Genomic DNA, 26,438 nt, shown 5'->3' on the forward strand with positions numbered 1-26,438 from the left:
GTCAGTACACAGCTGAGCTTCCACTCCCCGTAACACCGTGTTAGGGGACATGCAATCAGCTGTGGAGCCACAGCTAAGAAGCTGTGGTACTCCCTGGTGGCCCACTCCGCCGCCAAACCCTCCATAAATGGAACTTTAGCCCATGGGGGGCTGACACAGAAAGGGCCTATTTTCTACTGAGGTCCTTGAACGCAATGCGGCACGCTCTCGCGGGAGCGTGCGCTCCGTCATGATGCCGTCTTCACCCAGACCAACACACTCTCACTCCCTAAGCATCCAGGAGCGACGCTTGGTCAGGGTCCCGTGGCGTGCAGTTGGGACGCGCCGAGGCTCCTTCAGCTTCATAAAGGGACGCAAATAGCTTTCAACTGATTGCAATGTATTCCCATCGGCGGCGGTATTTGACGCTCATGGAAGCACGGCATCCGTTTATGTCGGCGGCTCTTAAAGGCAATGTGAGCGTCCATTCCCATTGGATAACGGAGAATTGTACACCCGGAAGTAAATATTCCCCTTACTGTCGATTGATTTGACAGTGATATCTCCACTACTCATCAACTCAAAAACACCAGATTACCTTTGTTAATTAAACCACATTGATAGGTTTAAATTGTGTGCAATGCTTTTGTGTTTTTCCCCTTCAATTCTGAGAAACAACTTGTTTTCTCTGAAATGTGGAGCGCCAAAGAGACTACACTACCCACAATCCCCAGCTATTGTTGTGACGACGCCAAAGAGCCCTTCCATGGATACGGGGGCCCCAAGGAGATCATCACGATCTTTTCTGGAAATAGCCGTGAGTCCCAACCAAACGTGACGTGATCCCACTGTGGCCAGGGACATCACACGGCCAGCTGCGGCGGCTACACCATGGATCAGATTGTTCATCTGTCCAATGCTGCGGTCCAAATAATCGCTCCGGTCCTGAGACAGGGAGGCGGGAGCGTCCTGCTGAGGAGTAATCAGCGACACGCCAAACACACCCAGATTATTGGCCGCTGCCGCCATCTGTGCTCCGAGCCGGATTATTTTGTCCCGTTCTTTTCGGTAAGAATGCCATTAGTTTTGCAGTTCATCAAATAAATGTCTTCTTAAGTAGATCAGTTAGGCTATTCAGAAGAGCTGGTTCTTGTGTAGGCTGAACAAAACAATAAGAGCAAGCACAGCACAAAGTAAAGTTCTGGCCTGTGTGATTTTTTTTAAACACAATTTAACAAGCATGGTAAATGTATGCCATCGTTAGAGGCGTCTACTTCCACCACAAACTGTTGGTTGGGATCAGGTACAGTCAGGATAGGAGCTGTGGTGAACCTCCTCTTCAGCTCCATGAAGGCATTTTCTGCCTGTGGATTCCACACAAACTGAACATGGGGAGAGGTAAGGGCATGGAGAGGAGAGGCAATGGCACTGAAATTGCGTATGAAACGTCTGTAAAAGTTAGCAAACCCCAATAATTGCTGAACCTTCTTTCTGGAGCTGATAGCCCAGGGGCACAGCGGAGGACCCGGAAGGGGTCTCGGGCGGACGGCCCGGGGGCAAGGCAGAGTTCAAGGATGGGGTCTCGGGCGGACGGCCCGGGGGCAAGGCAGAGTTCAAGGATGGGGTCTCGGGCGGACGGCCCGGGGGCAAGGCAGAGTTCAAAAAGGGGGACTCGGGCGGACGACCCGGGGGCAAGGCAGAGTCCACGGTGGGGCGAAGGCCACAGCGGGCGAACTCAGGGGGCCGAGCATGAGGGTGAGGGAATGCTCCGGTTTTGGGCCAAAATTAATATGGGATCACTCCGGTCATTGTACGTACTTCGTCTCACTGGAATATTAACGGTCAGATTGAATACAACATCGACCCAATTTCTCCGGTCAATTACAGGAGAGTTTTGAAAGTGACAAAACACTGTTTTCACACATTTAAAAACACTTAAACAATTAAACAATGTTTACCCATGATTCAGGCACCTTCCCTGGCTTGTAAAATGTGGTGATGCACCCTGGAGGTATCAGACTATTTAAAACATGTATACCCAGGATTCAATCACTTTTCCTGGCTTGCAAAGTGCTGTGAAGCAGCCTGTTCTCTGGGTGCAGTCTGGGTACAAGAGCCATGCGCTGCAAGGAGATCTCTGGGTGTGCTCTGTGGCTCTCAGAGCCCGCTTCTCTCTGGCTGCTCTCTCCCTGTATTCACAGCACTTTCCCCAGCTTTCCAACACTAATTACTGGGTATGAAAGCCTTGTACATCACCCTGGAGCTCTGCCTAGGTGCCTTTGAGTGTGAGACCCTGCTAACAGCAGTGAACCTGCTGCCAGCATTACAAACATATTAATCAGGGGTTTTAACACTTTTTTCCATGAAAAGGATTGTTGATTCACTATCATGGGGCTATATAAATCAAATTCCGGGTAATTAGGAGCACAATTGTACTTTTTACTATTTAAATGTATTTGTATTATATATTTTTGGGCTATTAAAGTGACATTTATGGGTGACTTTGTCAGTTTATGGAGCTTAGCCCACAATTCCTGGAGGTTCCAGGCTTAATTTTGGAGCTCATAGGTGGCCTGCCATGCGCCCCCATCCGTGGAAAGCCGAAAAAAGTAAAGAAAACGGTCAATTATATCTTAAAATAATCAAAAATAAAGTTTAAAAAAAATTCTCGAAAAATGACAGTGCCAGCAGAGGAGGGGCTCCAAAAAGCTCAAGTCTTCGGGGCTTTGGGCGGAAGCCCCGGACACTTTTTCCCTCCCCCGTTGCATTTTACAACGGAGAGGGGAATCGAGACCTCCCTTCCTCCGTCAAAAAAAAATGCATTCATGTTTTCCAAGCTACCATCTGCACGAAATCGGAAACCCAGTTTTTGAGAGCACTTAGAAAAAAACGACTGTGTGATTTCCTGGATGAATTAATCCGCTACATGAGTGCTTTGGCTCAGATACAATTGTTGCCTGGAGACCCCCAATCATGGTTCTTACTAAACTTTAAGTTTTTGAACTGGTCTCTGGAGGAATGCAAGGGGAGTTTGATGGGACTCTACCTGCCTTACGTCAGATACCTCCGAAGAGGACTCAGGGGCGGATAGCAGCGATACCTCTTCTTCAGGGCCGGTTGATACTCGTGATGTGGGGGTAGGGGCCGTGGACTCAGCCTTTTTTCCCGGTGCACCGTACAAGTTAGACGGCTAATATGGCCCCCGGGCCCCCGCTAATCATGTTTTTATTATGTTTATTATGCATATTGTGTATACTGTTTTTGTAAAAATCATGTGATAATTAAATAAATAAAAAAACATTGATATAACCTTGAAGATTCCCAGGGGTTGATACAGTGCCAGGTATCAGACTATTTAAACAAAGTTTACCCAGGATTCAGACACCTTCCCTGGCTTGTAAAATGCGGTGATGCGCCCTGGAGGTATCAGACTATTTTAAACCACTTTCCCCCGCCTTTCAAACACTTATTCCTGGGTTTTAGCCTGTCATTTTGCACGATATGATTTAACATTGAACCTCTCCTGGAAATTGACATATTCTGTCCATTTCCAGGAGAGCTTCAATGTTAAATAATATCTTGCAAAATGACAGGCTAAAACTCTCTTCTAGACGTTTAAAAACACTTTTCCCGACCATTTAAACATTATTTCTGGCTTGTAAAGTGCAGTGATGAGCCCTGGTAGTATCAGACTATTTAAAGGGTTGCCAGGAGCATGAGAATATCCTCCACAGAAGGGGTGGTGGTGCCGTGAGTAAGGCCGATGGATGGTGATGGGCTGACAGAAAAGCACCACAAAATCCACCACCTTTAAGTGTTACCAGGGGCATGAGGTTCTGTAGGGTGTGATCATCTGGGTTTAGTCCGTGGCGGAGTGCTTAAGTCCGGGGGCCCGGAGACTCACGGTGTGCAAGGTTATGGAGGTGTCCATGTCAGGGACACATGCTGGAGGTCAATAGTCCGTCCTTTGGGGCTCTTTGAAGGGCTACAGAGAGGTGCAATTACTGGTCTCTCTCCTGGAGGTGTGAAATAACCTGATTCCCCATTTCAGGGACACATGCTGGAGGTCTCTCTCCCGAGAGTGGACGTACATTGCCTCTAAATAGAGGTAAAATTAGGTCTGTCACTTCGGGTAACCGCACCACTGTCAGACGTCTCCCGAATGGACGTCCATTGTCTCTAAATTGGGCGAAGGCAGCGGTAGGAAGAGTCAGGGGGCCGGGCTCGACGGCGAAGAAGGCAGTCGCAATTTCTACAGGCTCGTAAGGCTCGCACTTACCTGTTAGCATCTGTTAGCATATGTTAGCATCTAGCAGCATCTAGCTCTCCTGCTTACAAACTTTTAGCCATCCCTGCTTATACAAGTAGTAGTTTTAGTTGTCTGCGATCTGCGGAGGCCTACTCCCACCTGTCGAGTACGGCTGTACTAAGGTGTTTTTCCTCCGGAGACGTCGTGAAGAGACGGAGCGGCTCCACCTGTTGCTGCATGCGATCTGCGATCTACGGAGGCCTGCTCGTCGCGAAGAGACAGAGCGGCTCCACCTGTTGCTGCATGCGATCTGCGATTTACGGAGGCCTGCTCGTCGCGAAGAGACAGAGCGGCTCCACCTGTTGCTGCATGCGATCTGCGATCTACGGAGGCCCTGCTCGTCGCGAAGAGACAGAGCGGCTCCACCTGTTGCTGCATGCGATCTGCGATTTACGGAGGCCTGCTCGTCGCGAAGAGACGGAGCGGCTCCACCTGTTTGCTGCCTGCGATCTGCGATCTACGGAGGCCTGCTCCCACCTGTAGAATACGGCTGTACTGGAGAGGTTTTTACCCCGGAGTCGTCGCAGAGAGACGGAGTGGATCCACGCTTCGGGCTTGGCCTGCTTCCATCGGGCGTGTGCTGCTGTACGGAGGAGGATTTTACCACCGCTGGGGCCTGCTTTCCACCTGTCCTGGTTCTGCTGTTGCAGAGGCCTGCTTTCACCCCGGGGATACCACGGAGGGACCGGAGCGATTCCACGCTGCTGTTTTCGCCTGTCCTTTGCTGCTGTGCTGATTTTGCTCCAGGAACATCGCGGATACTGTGTGCTGGTCTGGGAAAATGGCCCATATCGGGATTCTGCTGTGCCTGTTAACTATTTTGGACTATGAGAAGATCTCTAGTCATTCTGAGAAGACTACTGGATTCAGGTCTGTTCTGCCACCCGCAGTGGGCATCCCCTGCAAAGGTTCGGATGTGTTGCTCAAACAATTACCGGTTGCCTTGTCACAGTCAATCTGCTCGACAAAATATGTTTGTCTTTTTTGTTTTCCTGCGATGATGGTTCTTCAGGACTGCTTCTTAAGCTCTAATCACACTCTCGCAGACTTTTCCGGTGTTTCTAAATTAGATGACAATGTATGTGTGTCGTTTAAGAGGAAAAGATGCCTGGTTTTGTTGTTATTACTGTCAGGAAATGTACAACCTAATCCTGGTCCGCCCAGTAGTAGTAGTCAGATCGCTACTCCTGCTGATTTTAAAGCTAGGTCTGGGTTGGGTTTCATCCACTTGAATGTGCGCAGTCTGTTAGGTAAACTAGATTTTGTCCGCATTTGGGCGAGCTCGACTGACGCTGACGTCATTGTCTTATCAGAGACGTGGCTAAATAAATCTATTTTGGCCTCTGACATTGCCTTAAATGGTTTTAATGTGTATCGTACCGACCGGCCTAATAAAGGTGGTGGCGTTGCCATTTATGTTAAGAATAAGTTCAGTGTAACCACATTAGTTTCCAAATCGATCAGTAAGCAATTTGAATTTGTAGCCATAAATATAGAAGTGGCAAAGGGTCAACAGGTCATGGTAGTGAGTTGCTACAGACCCCCCTCAGCTGTCAAAGACTCCTTGTCTTCACTAGCAAATCTTTTATCGCAACTAGACTACAAGGAAATAGTGCTACTTGGAGATTTGAACTGGGACTGGTTAACTGCAGTGTCAGAGGATTTTAAAAACCTTTGTATCTCTTTGAATGTTACTCAGATTGTTGACAGTCCTACTCGCCCAAACATTAAGTCCCCAAATAAATCCTCCCTAATTGATCTCATTTTAACTAATGTTCCCCATAAATACTCATCTGTGGGAGTATTTGCGAATGATGTGAGTGATCACTGTGTTGTAGCCACAATTAGGGACACTAAGGTCCAAAAGGTTAAACCTCGCATTATCATTAAGAGAGACATAAAACATTTTGTTGAGCAGGGTTTTGTGCATGATCTGTTTGGGTTTGATTGGGGTAAAATCGATCTGTGTGCTGATGTGGAAACCGCATGGTCTTATTTGTATCTTGGTTTTATGGAAATCATTGATCCTGTGGTTCTCTGTTTCATTCTGTCACTAACTCTTCTTCTGTGAACACTACAGTCTGTGACTCTGAAAAACGTGTGTTGGAAAACCCTTTTAGTTTTACCCCTTTTACTGTTAATGTTGTTCGTGAAGCTTTAACCAAGTTAGATCCTAAGAAACCGGCTGGCCCGGACAACGTAGAACCTTTCTTTTTAAAGATAGCTGCAGATTGTATTGCTCTTCCTCTTACTACTCTTTTTAACCTCTCCCTCAGCACAAATGCAATTCCAAAAGTATGGAAGTCAGCGTATGTCCTGCCTTTGCTAAAAGGAGGGGAGGTCACCTTATTAAATAACTATAGGCCAATCTCTAAATGGTCAGTTCTGGCTAAGGTTCTTGAACGCCTAGTGAGTGAACAGGTAAAGGAGTTTTTATGTAACAATGACATCCTGTCTGAACATCAGTCAGGCTTCAGAAAGCAACACAGCACCATCACTGCCACAATGAAAGTGGTGAATGACATTACGAGTATTTTAGACAATAAGCAGAGTTGTGCAGCTCTATTTATTGACCTTTCCAAAGCGTTTGATACCGTCGATCATCGCATTTTGAAGCAGAGGCTACTCAGTATCGGCATATCCAGCCATGCAGTGGGTGGTTTGTGAACTACCTCTCTGAAAGGTCCCAATGTGTTCACTTTGATGGGCTGTCTTCTGAGTGGTTAAACATTGCTAATGGTGTTCCTCAAGGTTCTGTTTTAGGTCCACTTTTATTCTCCATATCAACAGTTTAGGTGAAAATGTGGATGAAGCTACTTTACATTTTTATGCTGATGATACCGTGATGTTCTGTGCAGGTCCCTCCATTCAGGAGGCTGGTGTTAAATTACAGGCTGTTTTTAACATTATTCAGACTCAGCTTAATGAACTTAAGCTTATTTAAATGTTGAGAAAACCAAGGTAATGCTATTTTCAAAAGCTAAAAAGACACCAGAGCCTGTTTTGGATATTGTTACTATGCAAGGACAAGTACTCAAAGTGGTTACCTGTTATAAATACCTAGGTATCTGGCTTGATGATTGTCTTACTTTTAAACTTCAGGTCAATAACCTGCTTAAAAAGCTGAGGGTTAGGCTAGGTTTCTTTTTCAGGAACAAGTCCTGTTTCTCGCTTGAAGCCAGGAAAAGGCTCTGTGACCTTTTGACCTGTGCTGGACTATGGTGATCTGATGTATATGAATGCACCTGCCTATTGCCTGAACAAGTTAGATGCCGCCTATCACAGCGCACTGAGATTTGTCACAAATTGTAAAGCACTTACTCATCACTGTACGTATGCCGAGGCAGGTTTGCCATCACTTACTGTAAAGAGGCTCAGTCATTGGTACACGTTTATCTATAAAGCTTTGTTGGGTAAACTCCCGTATTACATCTGCTCTCTGATAACACAGAGAGTTGCAAGCAGCTATTGTCTGAGATCGCTTGATGTAGTATTGTTAGATGTGCCAAGAGCAAGGACTGTCTTAGGTAAGACAGCTTTTATGTGCAGCTCCAGTTGCTTGGAACAGTCTTCAGCAGGAATTGAAACTGAGCAATCTCATTCCTCTGCATGTTTTTAAAGCTAGGCTAAATGAAATGCTCGTTGATACTATGGCCACTTGTAAATGTCTATAACTAGGTAAATGTATCCTGTAAATATAATGTATGATGTCCTTTATTATTTTATGTTTCATGTGAACTGAAAACTCATCTCTTTCGACTCCACTTTAGCGTTAGAACTATTAACGAAGCACTTTTATACTAATAAAGGACTGGCTTACCTAAAGCCAGTTGAGTAGCACTTGAAATGTTTGGCTCTATGAAACCTGATGTACTTTATGATTCTGTTTTCTTCAAGGTTGTGTCTTCCTGGTCGAATGTACTTATTGTAAGTCGCTTTGGATAAAAGCGTCAGCTAAATGCAATGTAATGTAGTGTAATGTGGAACCTATATGCTGCATGTCTCCCTTGAAAAAGAGATCTATGATCTCAATGGGACCAATCTGGTTAAATAAAGGTTTGAAATTAAATGAAATGAAGTAGGATTGAATGTGGTTCACAACTGTTCAGTTTTTACTTGTAGTATATTATTAAAATAAAAAAGCTTTCTTTCTCTGATATGCTGTGTATAGTGTTTGTTCTACTGTGCTTTATAACCTGGTATTGACTTCAGTTATCCAGTGTTCGTGATCAGTTGAGCAAAACAAAAGCCAAATGAGTCCTGGTATCATGTGTGTTTATGGGTGTGAGTGTTTTTATCAGTTCTGTGGAAGTCACACACCCTGACAGGGTGAAAGTTTCATTGGAACAAGAAAGAATTGTGGTGCAAGAAGTAAAAAAGCAGGAATGTACAACACACACACACACACACACACACACACACACACAGACACACACACACACTGCCCCCCCATGACCTTTGATCACATACAGTACCAGTCAAAAGTGTGGACACACCTTCTCATTCGAAAGTTTTGATTTATTTAGATTATTTTTCACATTGTAGATTAATACTGAAGACATCAAAACTATGAAAGAACATAATCTGGAATGATGTGGTAAACATAAAGGTGTTAAACAAACCGGTATATGATTTATATTTTTCAGAGTAGCCTGCAACCTTGGCTGCTGTGCTCTCAGTGTTTTGTCTCCCTGCTCCTGCCTGATGGCGTCAGCTGATAGAGGTGTTATGGTGCTTTCTCTTGTTATGCACAATGTTGATTCTTCTTTCAGAACTAGCTGAATACATGGGTAAAGGTTCTACTCGAGCCCAATTTGAATACCATGAAGAAATAATTAAAGCCAGCTCAAGCTAAATGTCAAATGTATTTAATTAATGTACATTTGTTTTGATTTATTTTAAATTCTCCAGTCGAGCTTCCTTTGAGTTCAGTCTAGGCAACAAATAGTTTCTCATAACAGGTGCCTCCCATTCTCACTGCTGTCCCAACAAGTTTTAACCTTGTGCAGACAAGCTGTATACACACGCACGCACACACACACACACACACACACACACACACACACACACACACACACACACACACACACACACACACACACACACACACACACACACACACACACACACACACACACGTTCTCACTCCCATCCCGTCACATATTGACGGACGGTCAGGGCCCCTCCCCGTCGCTATATGACGTACAGGGTACCCCTTGCCCGTCAGGCTTCTACGGGCAGGGCGTCCCATAGACCTTCATAGACCACGTGATCCACAACAATGGCCGACCTTCGTGTTATTCTCGGTGGAAAAGGCCTATTTTAAGGTTCATTTGGCCAATAAAATGCGTTTTGATGTCATTTTATGCGATTAATATGAGTTGTTATTTCTGATTATTTGTGCAGTACATGTACATGATGTTTAGTTTGCTAGTTATGACGAAGATTACTTCATGAATGTGTACACGTTTTTTTGGTGGAAATGTGTTTTTTCACAGCAAAGTCACCCTCTGTACTTGGACTTATTGGGAGAATCTAAAGGCAAGAACATCCCAAATATTCATTTAGGTCTTTATTTTAGACCTTTAGTGTTGCCGTCTGTAAGGAAAATAAATGGGGCTCAGAGCCTCGTATTTTTTAAATCTTTTTTTCCTTCTAATTTGTTATTCTTTTCAAAATAGCACACTGTTATTTACTCACCAATAACACACAATTATCCTTGCTTTTATTTATTGGTTTAATTCCATAATCTCGGGCTTTTTTGGCGTCCGTCAGGAACTGAATTTCAAAATAAAATAACCGGAAACAGACGTAGGCATTTCGAGCGATTACCCAAGATCCTCAGCTACGCTGATTGGATGTTTTAGCCGCAATGCATGCTGGGATTTGGTGTTTATATTATATGAAATCCGGAAAACATTTTAAAATAATAAAATAATACTTAATTCCGAGCGCTCTTGCTTTTCTCTTTGAAAGTCATCACATAACGGCATTGTAATACACGGTTCGGCTCCATTGTATATTACAGATCTGCCGTAGTTCTTTATTTATAGAGCCCTGATGAGAAGACCTTTGGAAAAACTGAAGAAATGCCGCCGAAACTGAATACTTGACGTGGATCATAAATATTTCAACAATTAAACAACATCTTCAATTTCTCTTCACACAATACGTCTCCTTGCAGTATCAACACTAATTCGGCAGACTTTTACATTTGATATAATTCATAGATAGGTTATATTTACACCATAACGCTGCACAGCTGATATAAAAGGACTTGTAGTTTTTAAAGATATTACTGATTTGAATTGGATTGCATTTTGAATGTAAGAATGTAAATACTGAGTCTGAAATAGTATAGCAATATGCTGTAAAATTATGTGAAAGCATGAATAAAACTACACATCTTCAGATGTTGTACATACAAGTGTCCAACACTAATAATACAAAGTTATTATGGCTGTGTGTACCTTGTGTGCACCGCCTAGTGGTTAAAGCACGTTATTGAATTATTGTTTTTACGTGTTTTATTTGTTTAAAAAAATATTAAGAGTACATACTTTCATAGGGGGAAAAGTATAAATATAGAATATAAAAAATCAAGAAGATACTATAAGTGACCTCTACAATAAAACAGTTTAGTGCAGCATGTACAAAGATATTAATAGGAGGAGGTGCAAAACAGAAAAACGAATTAACCTTTATTTAAACATTAAATAACAGATTAAGGTCTTCTTTTAAATAAGAAAAAAACGTTGGGGGTATCTATCTACAGATACATATTAAGCCTGACAAAGTACTTAACGTCTAATATATTGCTTTCCTGCAATGTTAACTATGTTGAAGCACTTATTTTAACTGATATTATACATATGAATTATACTCTTATGTAGATAGAATAAGAAATGTGCAGAATATGACAGTTTAATGGTGGAGGGACACACATATTGATAGATGTCTTGTGATAAACTGTTGATTGCATAACTACACCGTAGTTGTGTATATGATATCATATGTCAATAAACCTTTGAAAATATTGAAAGGGATGTGCAAAATAGCCATAATATACAGTCTTTAATTAACTATTAGTAGAGAATAACGAGAAATTAATATACTTTATTACTCGTTTCCATTCATGTCAATTGCAGATACATGTTTAGTCTTCTCAAGCACCAACTATCAAATATCTCTCCTGATTGTTGGCACTTGACAATCACCTTACCTGAATTTTACTCAGGTGTAACTAAAGTCTGATTTAAGGGTTGTTTATATTTCACATCATTAATCAGAATCTGCAAAGTAACTAAAATAAGTGTAGTGGAGTAAAAATACCAGGTTAACCTCTGAATTGTAGTTGAGTAGAATTACAAAGTATCAATGAGCTGTCATGTGGGTATATATTAATGCTATATATTAATGCTGCGCATTATGGACAGCGATTTTCACCCATTTATTAATTATATGTTTTACATTTGATAACACCAATGTGTTTAATACTGGCAACTTCTAATTGTGGGGAAAACGTTCAGTAGAGACGTCCCATAGAACATTTTGCGAAACACAATAGTGTAGTGTATAGTTCTGGGGGGGCGTTCGATTCCAGTTTTGGATAGTCTGGCGTGGTTTCGTTCCATTTCAAACAGCTGTTTGACGCTCGGCGTAACCTTGGCGCACTGCCACTCCAACATCCAATCCCAGACCTTGAAGATTAATCACGGGGACTGTAGTCCTAAACGATAGCTGGGGATTATGGGTAGTGTAGTGTCTTCGGCCATCCTAAACTCAAAAATGTTGACAATCGCAATGATGCTCGAAATGTCCCTTATAGGCCTACGTCTGTTTCCGGTTATTTTTATTTTGAAATTCAGTTCCTGGCGAATACCAAAAAATCCCGAGATTATGGAATTAAACCAATAAATAAAAGCAAGGATAATTGTGTGTTATTGGTGAGTAAATAACAGTGTGCTATTTTGAGAAGAATAACAAATTAGAAGGAAAAAAAGATTTTAAAAATACGAGGCTCTGAGCCCCGTTTATTTTCCTCACAGACGGCAACACTAAAGGTCTAAAATAAAGACCTAAATGAATATTTGGGATGTTCTTTTCTTTAAATTCTCCCAATAAGTCCAAGTACAGGGGGTGACTTTGCTGTGAAAAAACACATTTCCACCAAAAAAACGTTAGCAACCATGAATGTGTACACATTCATGAAGTAATCTTCGTCATAACTAGCAAACTAAACATCATGTCCATGTGCTGCACAAATCATCAGAAATAAAAACTCATTACTCGCATAAAATGACATCAAAACGCATTTTAATGGCCAAATGAACCTTAAAATAGGCCTTTTCCACCGAGAATAACACGAAGGTCGGCCATTGTTGTTGATCACGTGGTCTGGGAGCTGTTGCAGCGTCCATAGCAACCACCTTAGCAACCATGAATGTGTACACATTCATGAAGTAATCTTCGTCATAACTAGCAAACTAAACATCATGTACATGTACTGCACAAATAATCAGAAATAACAACTCATATTAATCGCATAAAATGACATCAAAACGCATTTTATTGGCCAAATGAACCTTAAAATAGGCCTTTTCCACCGAGAATAACACGAAGGTCGGCCATTGTTGTTGATCACGTGGTCTATGAAGGTCTATGGGACGCCCTGCCCATAGAAGCCTGACGGTCAAGGGGTCCGCTGTCCGCAATGAAGGTCTATGGGACGCCCTGCCCATAGAAGCCTGACGGGCAAGGGGTACCCTGTACGTCACATAGCGACGGGGAGGGGCCCTGACCGTCCGTCAATATGTGACGGGATGGGAGTGAGAACGTGTTGCACACACACACACACACACACACACACACACTTTGGATAAGTATTCACGTTAATCCATATTGTAAATTTCTGCCTTATTTAAAGTTATTTGTAATTCAAGATTCATTATTAATTAAATGTGGTACATAAGATAAAATAAATTAAATAACTTTGACTTGATCATTTCGTTCACAACATTAGACCTGTCCTCTAATCTCTAGTAGAATAAGATAAGTGTGCATGTGTGGGTGTTTTAACACTCCTGTAATGTACCTAGTCTTGTTATACTTTTCATTACAGAGCTGGGAAAATGGTGTATTGATTAGATTCTGGTCCGTGCAAGTCCAATTTTGACTGACTTTAGTTCTAATGTTAATTTGAGTTCAACCCATAAGTAATTATTTAAATTAACTCTACATTTCACAAGATGGATTAGTGTTCCACATTTTTCCCACTAATTTGATTTATGATTAGGCCAATGGTAAAGAGAGACATTGATGACCTTGTGTCCCTTTTGTTAGTACGTGGTTCCATTTTGTCTATGGCCTTGGACGGCTTCACTAAAAGTCACCCAGTTCTGCCCTGCTACAGTCCGGCTGAGTGCAGTCACAGAGATGCTATGGCTGCTCTACATGACATTAGAGCAGTGGACCCCATTTCCTGCTCCCAGAGAGAATGACACTCCTCAAACTGAACATTACTGTCACAAACGAGCTGAGGACCAAAATGCAGAACACGGGAAACCAGGGATAGTTGGTAACCAGCTTTATTGAAGGCAAAGGGCTGGTAGGAGACAAAACGGCAGATAGTAGGCAAAGGGCTGGTCGGGGACAGGCGAGGGTTCCAGGAGAAAGCAGGACGGGAGTCGCAGGTACAGAACGAGTCAGGGAGCAGGCGAGGCAGGCTGGTCAGGGACAGGCAGGGTCGAAACCGGGAGAGCAATCTGAAGGATAATGCGGGAAAGACTGGCATGCTGCAAAGTACGATCTGGCACTGAGGTGAAAGTGAAGTGGGCCTAAATACTAATGGAGCTGATGGGTGTAACAGAGTGAGAGAGAGACAGGATGTGACTACCAGGAACTAAGGAATGTTAATGCAGAAAATAGGTGAGTGAGAAAGCAGACTGTGACAATTACAGCCGTTGATACTGTCTCACGTGGGTCTGCTCCCCCCCACCGAGCCATGAACTGAAAGCTTGACTTCTGCTTTGAACACTTGGAAGCAGCGTTTCCGCCAGGGGGGCCTCTTGCCGTAATTTGACGCCATGGGCGTCGCAGCCATTATATGAGGGTGGGACAAGTCCCCCCCACTTTTTGAAATGATTAGTTTAGACCCCCCCCACTTTTACCATGTGGAAAGTCCGTGAATCGGTCTCTCCACTCGACGCACTTTGTAGAGCGCTGTGTCAGTGCTTCACTATCAAATCCATTCCACTTGCTTATTGAGAGAATGCCCAAATCAATGAAACTTCGTACCATGTTTTCACTGCTACTTTGTACCAAGGCAGATTCTGCCATAGCGCGCGCATGTTCAAGGAGTGTTGCCATAGTTGGACAGCTCAGATCTGTTGTATGAAGCGATGCCGGTAGCGAAGGTAAGGCACACACACCAAGTGTTCAGGACATTGTTAATACAGCAAAAATCAAAGCTGACGATCTCTTGGTTTGATATGTTTTCTCCCCCAGACAACATGGACATAATAAGAACACTTCAAAGAAGAGGAAAGTAAGTCATCAGCTGGTAGCAGTTAATCAGTTAACAGTGATGGCGGCGGTGTCTCACTTCTGGAGAGGAGTTTCGTCTTTATGTCATGATAGAGAGATACAAATACTGAATAGTTTAGATCAGAAAAGGCATCGAAATGCCAGGTCACTAGTATTTATCATGTAAACAGGGAACATGAATAACCCGATCTCTCTGTGCTCATGTAAACAACATGATGTCCATGTAGAGATGCAGTCAGTGTGTTTTACTGGAGCCTCAGTTCGATAAGAGATTATTTTCTGAGTTCTTTAAGGTACTCTCTCTCAAAATGGTAATATGCATTATGTTTTAATTATACTTCTTATCATTCAGAAGCTTGTTGTGTGTGTTTATGTTTTACTGAGTGCTTATAGGCCATTTCCATCCGAGTATTCAGTTAACTGTTTATTTTCTGTGCACATTACATAGACTAGCTAATATTCTACCTACTGCTTGGGACTTTGAGTCTTCAAAATGTCCAATGTCACAGACTGGGACTTACTTTAGAGTCAGTTGTATTTACATTCAGTATGACTTGTTATGATTCAATGTGAAAGAGTATACTGCTCATTAAATAATGATCACTTCACCACCTCTCTTGACATCTAGGCGCTTGAGAGTGAGTCAGAGGCAGAACACAGGGACAGTGGAGAGAGGTCCGTTGCTGAGGTGAGTGATGAAAGGGAAATGACAGTTTAGAGTAAATTGTGATGTGGACTCTCATCCCAGAATGTTAAGGAAATCAGTGGGGATATTGAACAGGAAACATTTCAGTCAAGGGGCATCATGTGACCAATATAGACAGAAGAGCAACATTTAAGTCAATGATACCATTCCTAAGTGAACTTAACATCTCTATGAAGTCAGATCAGTCTCAATATTAATAAATGCTCACAGAAGGATTCACAAATGTATTTTGTGATTTATATATAAATGACTCTCCACAACAATATCTCTCAATGCACTCACAAATATTTATTGTTGTATATGAATGTACAAAAAATGGGCATTTAAGCTGCTTTTTATTAATTCAAAGACGGCTCTGAATTAATAATCAAATATGTTTCCTTTCTTTACTACTGGATGAAATTACAAAATGCACCCATCATTTTCCTCATGCTAGTAGAGCCACATAAAAGTATCAAACCACCTGATAAAATGCACCAGAATACAGGACATCTATTTTTTTTTCGTGGTGGGGGATCCCCACACCCCCCGTTAAAAATGTCCCCCCCACATTCAGGATGCTCCCTACGCCCATGTTTTATTAAAATATTAATAATTCGAGAGAAGATCGAGAGTTTTTATCGCTTGAAATGACGAAAAGGAAAAAGGACAAGGACATCCCTCTGAGGGGCAAAGGAGTCTGGTGTGATTCTTTTCGGAGTATTGAAGATCGTTTCCCCGACATCGGCGGTGCCTGCTACAGGACAACACGGAACGTGCGCTAGTGGAGCTAGTGGAGCACGCGCGTGAGCTGCGAGCACCGGAGCCTCGCAGCGGCGAAACTGAGGCTCCGTGGTAAACTGTGGTAACAGGAAGAGCCGTTTGGGAGCCGAAACAGCCGGCGCTTTAAGAGAGCCGAGCCAAATGATCCAGCTCACTAACGTAAAAAGACAGTATCTATAAGGGACGGCTCGAGTCAAAATTCAAGCACCCTTGTTGAACACTTACGTGTCTGCTGACAGTGATAAAATATAACAATACCAATAACTATAAAACAACAATACTGTAGAATAACAAAATGCCGTGAATAAACCAAAATACACGTGTTGAAGCGGTTCGCTGCTGATTACCGTTAAAAAGTGTGGATCATAAAAGCCAGTGGCGCTGGTGGAAAATATTTTTGGTGGGGCTGTTGATATAGTGAGTAAACAAATTTTTTTTGGGAGAAATGACCCCTTAAATTAGGACTTCTGGTGATGTAATGGCGCGTTTCCAGTGCAGCGCGGAGCTCGCTTTAATGCTGCGTTCAGACCGGACGTGATGCGAATATTCGCTTCGCTCTAAACGCTCCTATCGCATCGCTCTAGTCGCTCGAGTTTCACCGCGGCTGCCAGCTGTGTTTACTCGCATCATTCAAACATCACGCGCTGGCTCGGGAGCTGCAACTACAACAAAATGAACATATTTGACCGTGATTAAATTGTAATACACGTTTCTAAATGATGCCGACGTAACAACATACTGATACCGGTTAGTAAAAACCATGAATTAATGCTTTGACAAGTCTGCAGACAGACGGCAGGCGAAAAACCTTTTAGAATGCTTGTTTTCTGAATGGAGCTTGGCTAAGCTAAGCTAACGTTATATATGCTCCGACCGTCCACACTCACAACAACGAACTATACAGACATAAATAAACCAGCGACTGTATTCTCCATGACACAGACAGTCTGTGGTTTGTATTTGTGTAACTTTTGTCTAGTTTCTGAACAGATCGTATCTGTCCCCAGCTGTTTGAAGAGCAAGCATGGGAAACAAAAGATAGCATTTACCTGTTTGCATCGTTTGCATCCAGCTAGCCCAACCCAGTCTCACAAAAAAACGTGTAATAACTACGTTGGTCCACAACGTAGGACGTAGTATTTCTACAAAAACGCCTCTGAAATTGTAAGATCCCTATGTTTTTGTTCACCATTCATTCCAATGGCTGGCGTCTATGTCACGTGATCTTCACATTTCTCCCTGCAGAAAAAAGAAACATGGCCGAACTTCGTTTTATTCTCGGTGTAAAATGCCTATTTTAAAGTTAGTTTGGCCATTAAAATGCGTTTTGATGTCATTTGATGCGAGAAATATGAGTTGTTATTTTAGATTATGTGTGCAGTGGATGTACATGATCTTTAGTTTGCTAATTATTACGAAGATTACTTCAGGAAATTGTGTCTGTACAACGTTTTCATTGTTACCAAGATGGTTGCTAGGGATGCTGCTATCGATATTATTTCTGTTATGTTGTGTAACAGTTTAATGGTGTAATCTTTATTGCTATCCCCTTCCCCGTCAATGTATAGTGTTGGTCCACAGCGCAAACGTATTAGTTTAACAAAATCCGCATCTAAAGATACGTTATTTTCCCATGTGCTATTCCAGTCTCACATCTCACAGCACATCGTCATTAACAAATACCGGAAACAGACCGAAAATACTTTATTCCGAGTGTGCTTGCTTTTCTCTTTGGAGGTCATCACATAACGCCATTGTAATAAACGGTTGGGCTGCATTAAATATTACATATCTGCCGTAGTTCTCTATTTATAGAGCCCTGACCAATGTAGTTATTACACGTTTTTTTGTGAGACTGAGTTGGCTAGCCATGTGAGAAGCCTCGTTGATACGTTTTGTCTTTTTCACGAGCTTGCTGTGATATATACAAATCGGGTTGGTCCGGTCCAAGGTCTTTAAGTATCAATTTATCTCCCAAACTTCTCCTTTAGAAAGGATTGGAGAGTAGCTCTTGTACGGAATTGGGTGCGGACCGAGGTCCGGCGACTCCATCTGCAACACCATTCTCATCCAACTACTGCGTCACCTTGGTCACTCACGAGTCTAAAAAACAACTCACGTCAACGCACGTACAGTAAGCAACGTGGGCGCCAACGTGAGCGCCGTCGTGACCAAAATATTTGACAGCGCTGATTGGCTGAAATTATGTTTCGGCGGCACAGTTTACTATTGAGACTTTTGCAACGTGCTGGTTGCTGCTGTTTGGCTCGGGGGCTCCGCCCGGTAATGATAGACTAATGCCACGGGCAAGGCCAGGCAGGAAACATGTGATTTATCAGTAACTTTAGACATCGTAACACAATTTTAAACGAGATTTTATTGTAGATTATACATTTTACTGATACCAATTGTATGATATTTACCTTGTTCATTAAAAATTAAAAATATAAAATATATATATTTAAAAAAAATATATATATTATTATTATTTTAATTTTATTTTGTATGTGGGAAGAGGTGGGGCGGCGCCCCTAGCGCCCCTATGGGCCGGCCGCCACTGATAAAAGCACTGGCTGAGAGGGAGAAAGCGAGAGGGCGGGGTTTTCCCCCTGGTAAGCTCTCTCCTGGGTAGGTTCTCTCAACTTTGGTAAGGTCTCTCAAATTGATTTGTTGAATGGTTGAATGAATGTTTGACTGAGTTAACTGAATTCCTCCAAATTCATGCTGGAATAGGTGTGTATGTATAAAGTTTGAATGTGTATGTAACCGATGTACAACTTCACTTGTTTATATTTCGGTAAAATCATTTTTGTCCATATTTTCTTTGTAAAATGTGTCACTGTCACTTTATTTTATAATGCTTTTATTTTGAAAAGTACGTTTTATTTTGGTACTCTTGGCACCGGCACATTTCTGCAGACTCGTGCTACTTTCTTCAGTTAGCTTCAGGCTTCACTGAGGAGAAGTATTGAGGTAGAAAGCTGATGAAGCCATTTCCTGCTGTCATTATATTCTGTTTGCACAGATAATAAATCCTGGCTGGCAAGAAGGAAGTCGTTTGCATTCGATCACACAACACAACGCAGAGATCACATGTGGCGTCAAACCAGACCGGTTACATGTAGCACCGGCGATTTGTGAGGAGATTCCTCTAGATTCTGTCGGAATTAGACTAAAGCCTTGAGTGAATTGTAGAATGAAAGATTGAAACTGTTGGATCAGATCACTGACTATTTATGAGGAAATCCCCCTAAATGTTGTCGGCTTGAATGTGTTTTTAGCACCGGCGATTTATGAGGAGATTCCTCTGGATTCTGTCGGAAGATTATAATGTCTCAACTGAATTGGGCAGTTGAAGTTACAATTTAGTGAAATAAATGTTAGACTGTGAATTGAGGTTTCATATTAGAAAAATTACCACAGCATGATATGTTTTGTATGATTGTCATATTGTAACGAGAGAAGGTAAACCCCCTGTACAAGTGTGGACTTTCTATTCAAATAAACTGATCCCACTCTTTGGATTGGGAAAACTGCGCTCTCCTCTCCTGCTTTAAGGTAAGATTGCACCCTGCCACACTCACACTTAGGTAGGGCCACACCTCATTACTGATATCAAAATCCTTCGGGATCGCTTAAACAGATTTAGCGGGTCGTCTGAATTGAAACAGCTGTGAACCTGTTAAGCCCTGAGCCTGTTTTTCAGGTCTCAGGCTCGAAAATGACATTCCCAGAACCCCTTTGAAAGGGGTAAATGAACAATATGTTTTCTCAAAGTAATGATAAACCTGTGAGTTGGATGTAGAAAAGTCAAAATCAATATAGATGTTTTAAATGTTAAAGTAAATAAAGATTGAACATAGTAAAAAACTAGTGAAAACCACCCTTGAATGATGGGACAGTAGACTAAAAGATTTAGGAATCCAAACTATAACATATAATAAGTACCCTGTATCAAGATTGATGCAAAACAAGTGAAATTCCCACTTCTGGGGTCATTGGGGTGGATTTTCCATATCTCTGGCCCCCCTCGGTCAGTTTTGATGATTGACACCTCTTTTTAACCGTTAGAGCCAATAGTATCGAGGAGAAGTTCCTAAAATCCATCTAGACATTACCCATTGGTGAATGAGTGCTGCGCACATTGGATTAACGTATGGATTAACCTTCAGCCGCGTTTTTACCGTTTTATTGCCATTGAACGCAACTTTTGATCAGAAAGGTAACAGCTAAGGTAAGAGATGTCCAGTGAATGAATGCTACGTGTTGTGATGTCTGTGTTTGCTTCCCCTGTCGCGACTTCTGATCGCTCAGTAATGATACTAATACCTATAGAATCTGTGGAATCTCAGTTTTAATCGGATATCTTGTGCAGTTACGATGAGTAATAAGGGTATTTTTACCTTGAGTTCTGTGCTAAGTGCGTTAGCATTTTTTCCCTCAGGGCTAATTTAGACGCTTCTTGTGAGACTTGTGCTTTGTTTCGGTAAACATTGTTCATATCTTCAGTTAGATGAGTTTCTAACCGTTAAGTGAGTATGACACATTAATAGGTTTGAGACACAGTGTCGTGAAAAAACACCACGCAGGTCCCTAATCCGGGTGCTCTCGGGCTTAACAGGTTAATAGAGGTGAGATCTTGCTGACCTTGGTGGATCTGAGCCAAGCAGTAAACTTACATGGACTCAATAGCTACTGTTAGGTCAAATAGTAGGTCTGAGTCATTTGCCGGAATAAATTAACAGGCAGAAAAAAGACAATCTTCTCAATCTTCCTCCTCCTCTCCTTCTTCTTCTGTTTGATTGATCTATTTGTTCAGTTATTTGTGTATCTATTAATTTAACAAACATCAACAGTACCATTGTAGAAGCAAACTTTAAATACAAAAGATATAATTTAGATTAATGATCAGGACGGATCGTTTGTCTTCGTTTGTCCTTTATTCAATTTGTATTTGTTTTGCCCATTTGTAATGTTATTTCCAATGTTTACCAAAAAAATGTATTTACTTTTTTATTTATTTATTTTTATTGTAAATCATTCTTCTGCCTTTTTAACCTTAATTCATGACCAGAACATCCTGCTGGCTTTTTCTCTGTGAAATGTGACCCGAGCGGCTGGACTTCCTTTGTGTTGAAATTAAACAATCAGGGTGTGACAGACGTGTCTTAATGCTAACATATCAAATCAGATTAGACAATATTTTCTGATAAACACTCCCATTGTGTCACCCTTTATAAATGCTTGCCGCATCACAGGGAGCCATTCTGCAGAGCGAGTCCACTAAAGTCAAGGTAAGACACTTTAAATATTTCTTTGTTTTTTTAAAGGTATTTTTTAGGCCAGGGTGGGCCTTTAGATCAGATTAACTTTTTTTCCAAAATCATTTTGTGGCATTCTCACTGAAGGGACTTGCAATTATTTTTCCTAGACTTCTGCTTTCAGATATAGTTAATTATGAAGTTATTACCCTATCTGATAATAATCCAAAGCAGAGGCAATAATGTAATATAATACATTATTTTATATGTATAAAATATTTATATATGTATTTGTATATAGTCTTAAAGTTACAACCAGTCCTTTGAGTGCATAATGCGAATGTGGCCCGTGAGGAAATGTAGTTTGACACCCCTGCTTTAGATAGATAGAATCGGAGGGACGAAACCCTCTGTAACAAAGCACACAGGGTGAAATGTGCCTGTTTGTCTGCTTTAGGACGCTTCCACATTGCCGTATTATGTGTTAATACTTCAGGTTAAAGCCTAATTGCTTACTTTGCATAGCGTCACCAGCTTTAACAACCTCCACTTGCCAAAGAAATTGTTCAAGGGCAGGAGGTGAACTCTCCAAGTACCAGTCCAAACTCCATATGTAGGTATTTTCGGGGACTTGAACCAGCAACCCTACGGTCCAAGTCCCTATTAACTGAGCCTCGGACATTAGAGATGTAAAGAGAAGAAAGGGGCAGATAGAGGACGCAGCGCTTTAAGCATGTCCTTCTATCTTTACATGTGACCTGCTGTCAAAAATCCAACATATACACTGAACAAAAATATAAACGCAACACTTTTGTTTTTGCTCCCATTTTTCATGAGATGAACTCAAAGATCTAAAACATTTTCTATCAACACAAAATAACCATTTCTCTCAAATATTGTTCACAAATCTGAAAGAATCTGTGACAGTGAGCACTTCTCCTTTGCTGAGATAATCCATCCCACCTCACAGGTGTGGCATATCAAGATGCTGATTAGACAGCATGATTATTGCACAGGTGAGCCTTAGGCTGGCCATAATAAAAGGCCACTCTAAACGTGCAGTTTTGCTTTATTGGGGGGGTCCGAAAACCAGGCAGTATCATGCTCACTGACTCAAACAGGCTAAACATGACAGAAGTCTGATTCATGGTATGTATGCAGATCAGTTTTTATGGTCATTCAAACGAGCCTACTTACTGTTTCAAAAAGATATGAATGTTATTGTGAGTCTGATGGCTATTGTTTTACTATGTTCTATTTGCATTTAGTATTACATGTTATGGACTTGTGTTGTCTTCAATGCACCTTATGCTTGGAAGTGTTGAGGATATTATACACAGGGCTACTTAATGTGATGAATACTGTTGTATTATATTCATCTTGTTTTGTACATTAGTGGACATGGAACTGTTGGGGGGAAAAACTCATGTCTCCCTAGTTTTAAAGATGCAACATTTTGCACCAAGCCTTGTAACCGAAGCTTTTCCTACTTTTTATGGACTGGTTGCTTTTTGTAATGATTTCTGTTGAATTAAAGTTAAAAAAAAGGGATGCACTTGACTAGTTCATTTAATGTATTAGTATCTATTAACACTACTGTAAGCAAGAGTTATTTGTGGTGATTCCTTGACAAAGTATTGTGTGGCCCACAAACCCCCAGTGATGTTCCTATTTGGCCCACTTGCTAATGAAGTTGAATATCCCTGCTGTTGGTCAGGATGTAATGATGTCTGCCTCCTTTAGTTCCTGTTTCCCTTCTTCAGAAAGCTGAACTCATGGATCCTCAGACAGTGATGTGGAAATCCTGTGAGTATTTTTTTGCAGCAATATTGTGTTTTTACTCAATTTTTAAATGACACAATATCAGAGACAGACATCTTTTAAAATGGTGTCTGATAAAATAATGTCTGTTGAGAGTTTTTCATGCAGATGTTGCTGCGGTCACTTGTTCTGCTTCCTGAGTTCATGGTTTCAGTTATCATTCATCACCGCATGATGAAAAATAAGGATTTCACAGGAAGTACTTTACAGGTCACATGCTGTGTTAAAGGTCACATGCTGTGTTAAAGGAAGTGAGAATATAAACCCACTAGGTTTAACTGCAAGTCATTACAAATGTAGACTTGACTTTGTATTGACTGTTAAAATAAATAACATGTATTCAGGCTTTTGCCTTATTTTATCCACATTAAAAAAGGAAATCATCAGAATAATGATTAATAACAAGTATTCTTGTTAATTAAATCGGCTTTCTTTCATTTGATTTGCACTTTTATTATTTTGCCATATTTTATAACCTTTAGGAAACTTTAAAAAACATTAATTTGAATTTTGAGTCTTTTTTGTTTATTAAATTAGTGTTCTTTAATTACTTTTTTCCATATTTGATACACCTGTTCTTTGTTTAATAAATCATTTTTTAAATGTTTCTTTTGCACTAAATTCTTATTTATTTGTAAGCACTAGGGGTGGGAATCACCAGGCTCCCCACGATACGAGACTATTGCGATACTTAAGCCACAATACGATAGTATTGCGATTCTCTGATATGCTAAGTATTGAGATACGATATATTGCGATATAGCAAATCACATGACTCATATCCATGTCCGTCTTCCCTTCCTGGTTAAAACATGTATTTGCAATATGAATAGTTTATGTAAATAACCCAATGTGTGTTCTTTGAACCTGAAAAGGAGATGGCATTGTTTGTGTTACTTTCATTGCAATTGTATACATGTCTTAACGTAACTTCCCGTTTTATACACGACCGTCTTTCGGAGGGATATGCTACAGTTTATAGAAGAAAAAAATATATATATACGAAGATAAAAGTTTATATAATAAAATATTGATACTTGGTATCCGTGTATAGATACAATATTGCCACACAAGGTATCGCGATACTATGCTGTATCGATTATTTCCCCCACTCCTATGAAGCACTAAAGCCACTGTCACTCTGTCCCGAAATTGACACCCAATGGACACACGAATATGGAATTGTGAATTTCGCACGAAGATGGCCCCGAACCACACACGAAGGCAACATTTACATTACATTTAAGACATACAACTGCAACGAAAGTAACACAAACAATTATGTTACAGTACTATGATACTGTACTGATATCTTCAGACTTTGTTCTTTACTTTATCCGTCTTTATATGTAGAAAATATTACGTTTTCTCCGTAATGTTGTTTCCATAGCAACAACAACTTCCTGTCAACTCTCCTTCAAAATAATATATTATATCCTTTTTAGTTTCACAGAACACAAATTGGGTTATTTACATAATATATTTACATGATTTTGTTGTGCAATAAAAAACCCGATGGACACACGATAAAGGAAATGTTCAAATTCGGCTCTGATCGTAGCAACATCGGGCCATTAGTGAGGGCATCTTAAGCCATCGTATGATCGCTGGTGGAGTTTCTCAGGCTCCGGCAGCAACTTCGTGAGCGGTGGCAAAATCTTTGGCATGCCAAAAAATTGCCGAAGGACCTTGCGAAGGTTCATTTTCGTGTTGAATTCGTGTTGCCCTTCGTAAGGCCATCGTGAGGGCATCTTGTTATCATCGGTGCCATCGGGCATTCGCCCCGATCAGAGTGAGGGCGAATGCACCGATGATAACACGAAGATGACACGATTTGACAAGATGCCCTCACGAGTGCCTTACGAAGTTGCCGCTCACGAAGTTGCTGCCGGAGCCTGAGAAACTCCACCGGCGATCATACGATGGCTTAGATGCCCTCACGAATGGCCCGATGTTGCTACGATCACAGCCGAATTTGAACATTTCCTTTATCGTGTGTCCATCGGGTGTCAATTTCGGGACAGTGTGACAGGGGCTTAAGGGAAGCACAGAGGCTCAAATTAAATGTCCCTCTCTTCATTAACTAATGTAATAATAATAGATAAACATAGATAAACATAGATAATAATAATAATAATATCTGTGTTTCCAGGTGTCGTGTGGCTGCTGCTGCTCACTCTGTGCCTCAGAAACACATCATCAGCTGCTGTGAGTGTGGAGGAACATCCGGATGAACATCTGGAGAAACATCTGGAGGAACATCTGGAGGAACACCTGGATGAACATCTGGAGAAACATCTGGAGGAACATCTGGAGGATAATCTGAAGGAACATCTGGAGGAACATCCGGAGTATAATCTGGAGTACTGTCTTCACGACACAGACTACGATGTACTCCTGAAGACGGTGCAGAGCGGCCTTCCTCACATCAACTCCTCCCATCACGTGGTCATCGTCGGGGCCGGGGCTGCAGGACTGACGGCTGCAAAGCTGCTGCAGGACGCCGGGCACCAGGTGCACACTCCAAATACACTTCATACACTATTTATCATGATCTAAGAACTCTAAAATAGGAATTAAGGGGGAAAAATGCTTTATAAAACTATTTCTAATGATTTAAAGGCTCTAAAATGAAATTTCGGTCGTGAAAATTGAGGTGGAGTTTTTTGCTAAATCTCTCTAAAAAGGTCAAATGTCACTTGTTTTGCATCAATCTTGATACAGGGTACTTATTATATGTTGTACTTTGGATTCCTAAAGCTTTTAGTCTACTAACCCATCGTCCAAGGTTAGTTTTCACTATAAGTACAACAATTATTTTTGGACGGACACTATAATTTACAGTTTTTTACCATGTTCAATCTGAATTTTTTTTAAATAAAAAACATCTATATTGATTCTGACTTTTCTACATCCAACTCACAGGTTTATCATTACTTTGAGAACAAAGATTATTAATGTAACCCTTTTAGAAGATATGGTCATTTGTTCTGGGAATGTCATTTTGGAGCCTGAAACCTGAAAAACAGGGTTCAACAGGTTAAAAAACAATTTC

The 26,438-nt window shown here is 41.3% G+C and overlaps 1 protein-coding gene across 1 annotated transcript in view; it reads left to right on the forward strand.

Annotated features, from left to right (window-relative positions):
• The first annotated feature begins 870 nt into the window (after positions 1-870).
• Positions 871-26,438, forward strand: part of LOC117550024 (L-amino-acid oxidase-like) — a 31,904-nt gene continuing 6,336 nt past the window's right edge. Inside the window, exons 1-5 of the mRNA XM_034222300.1 lie at positions 871-1,047; positions 2,082-2,213; positions 21,560-21,595; positions 23,326-23,368; positions 25,536-25,897. Coding sequence (XP_034078191.1) covers positions 871-1,047; positions 2,082-2,213; positions 21,560-21,595; positions 23,326-23,368; positions 25,536-25,897 — 750 coding nt within the window. The remainder of the gene's footprint in view (positions 1,048-2,081; positions 2,214-21,559; positions 21,596-23,325; positions 23,369-25,535; positions 25,898-26,438) is intronic.

Source organism: Gymnodraco acuticeps, unplaced genomic scaffold (assembly GCF_902827175.1).
Source record: "Gymnodraco acuticeps unplaced genomic scaffold, fGymAcu1.1, whole genome shotgun sequence".
Taxonomy (NCBI): Eukaryota; Metazoa; Chordata; class Actinopteri; order Perciformes; family Bathydraconidae; genus Gymnodraco; species Gymnodraco acuticeps.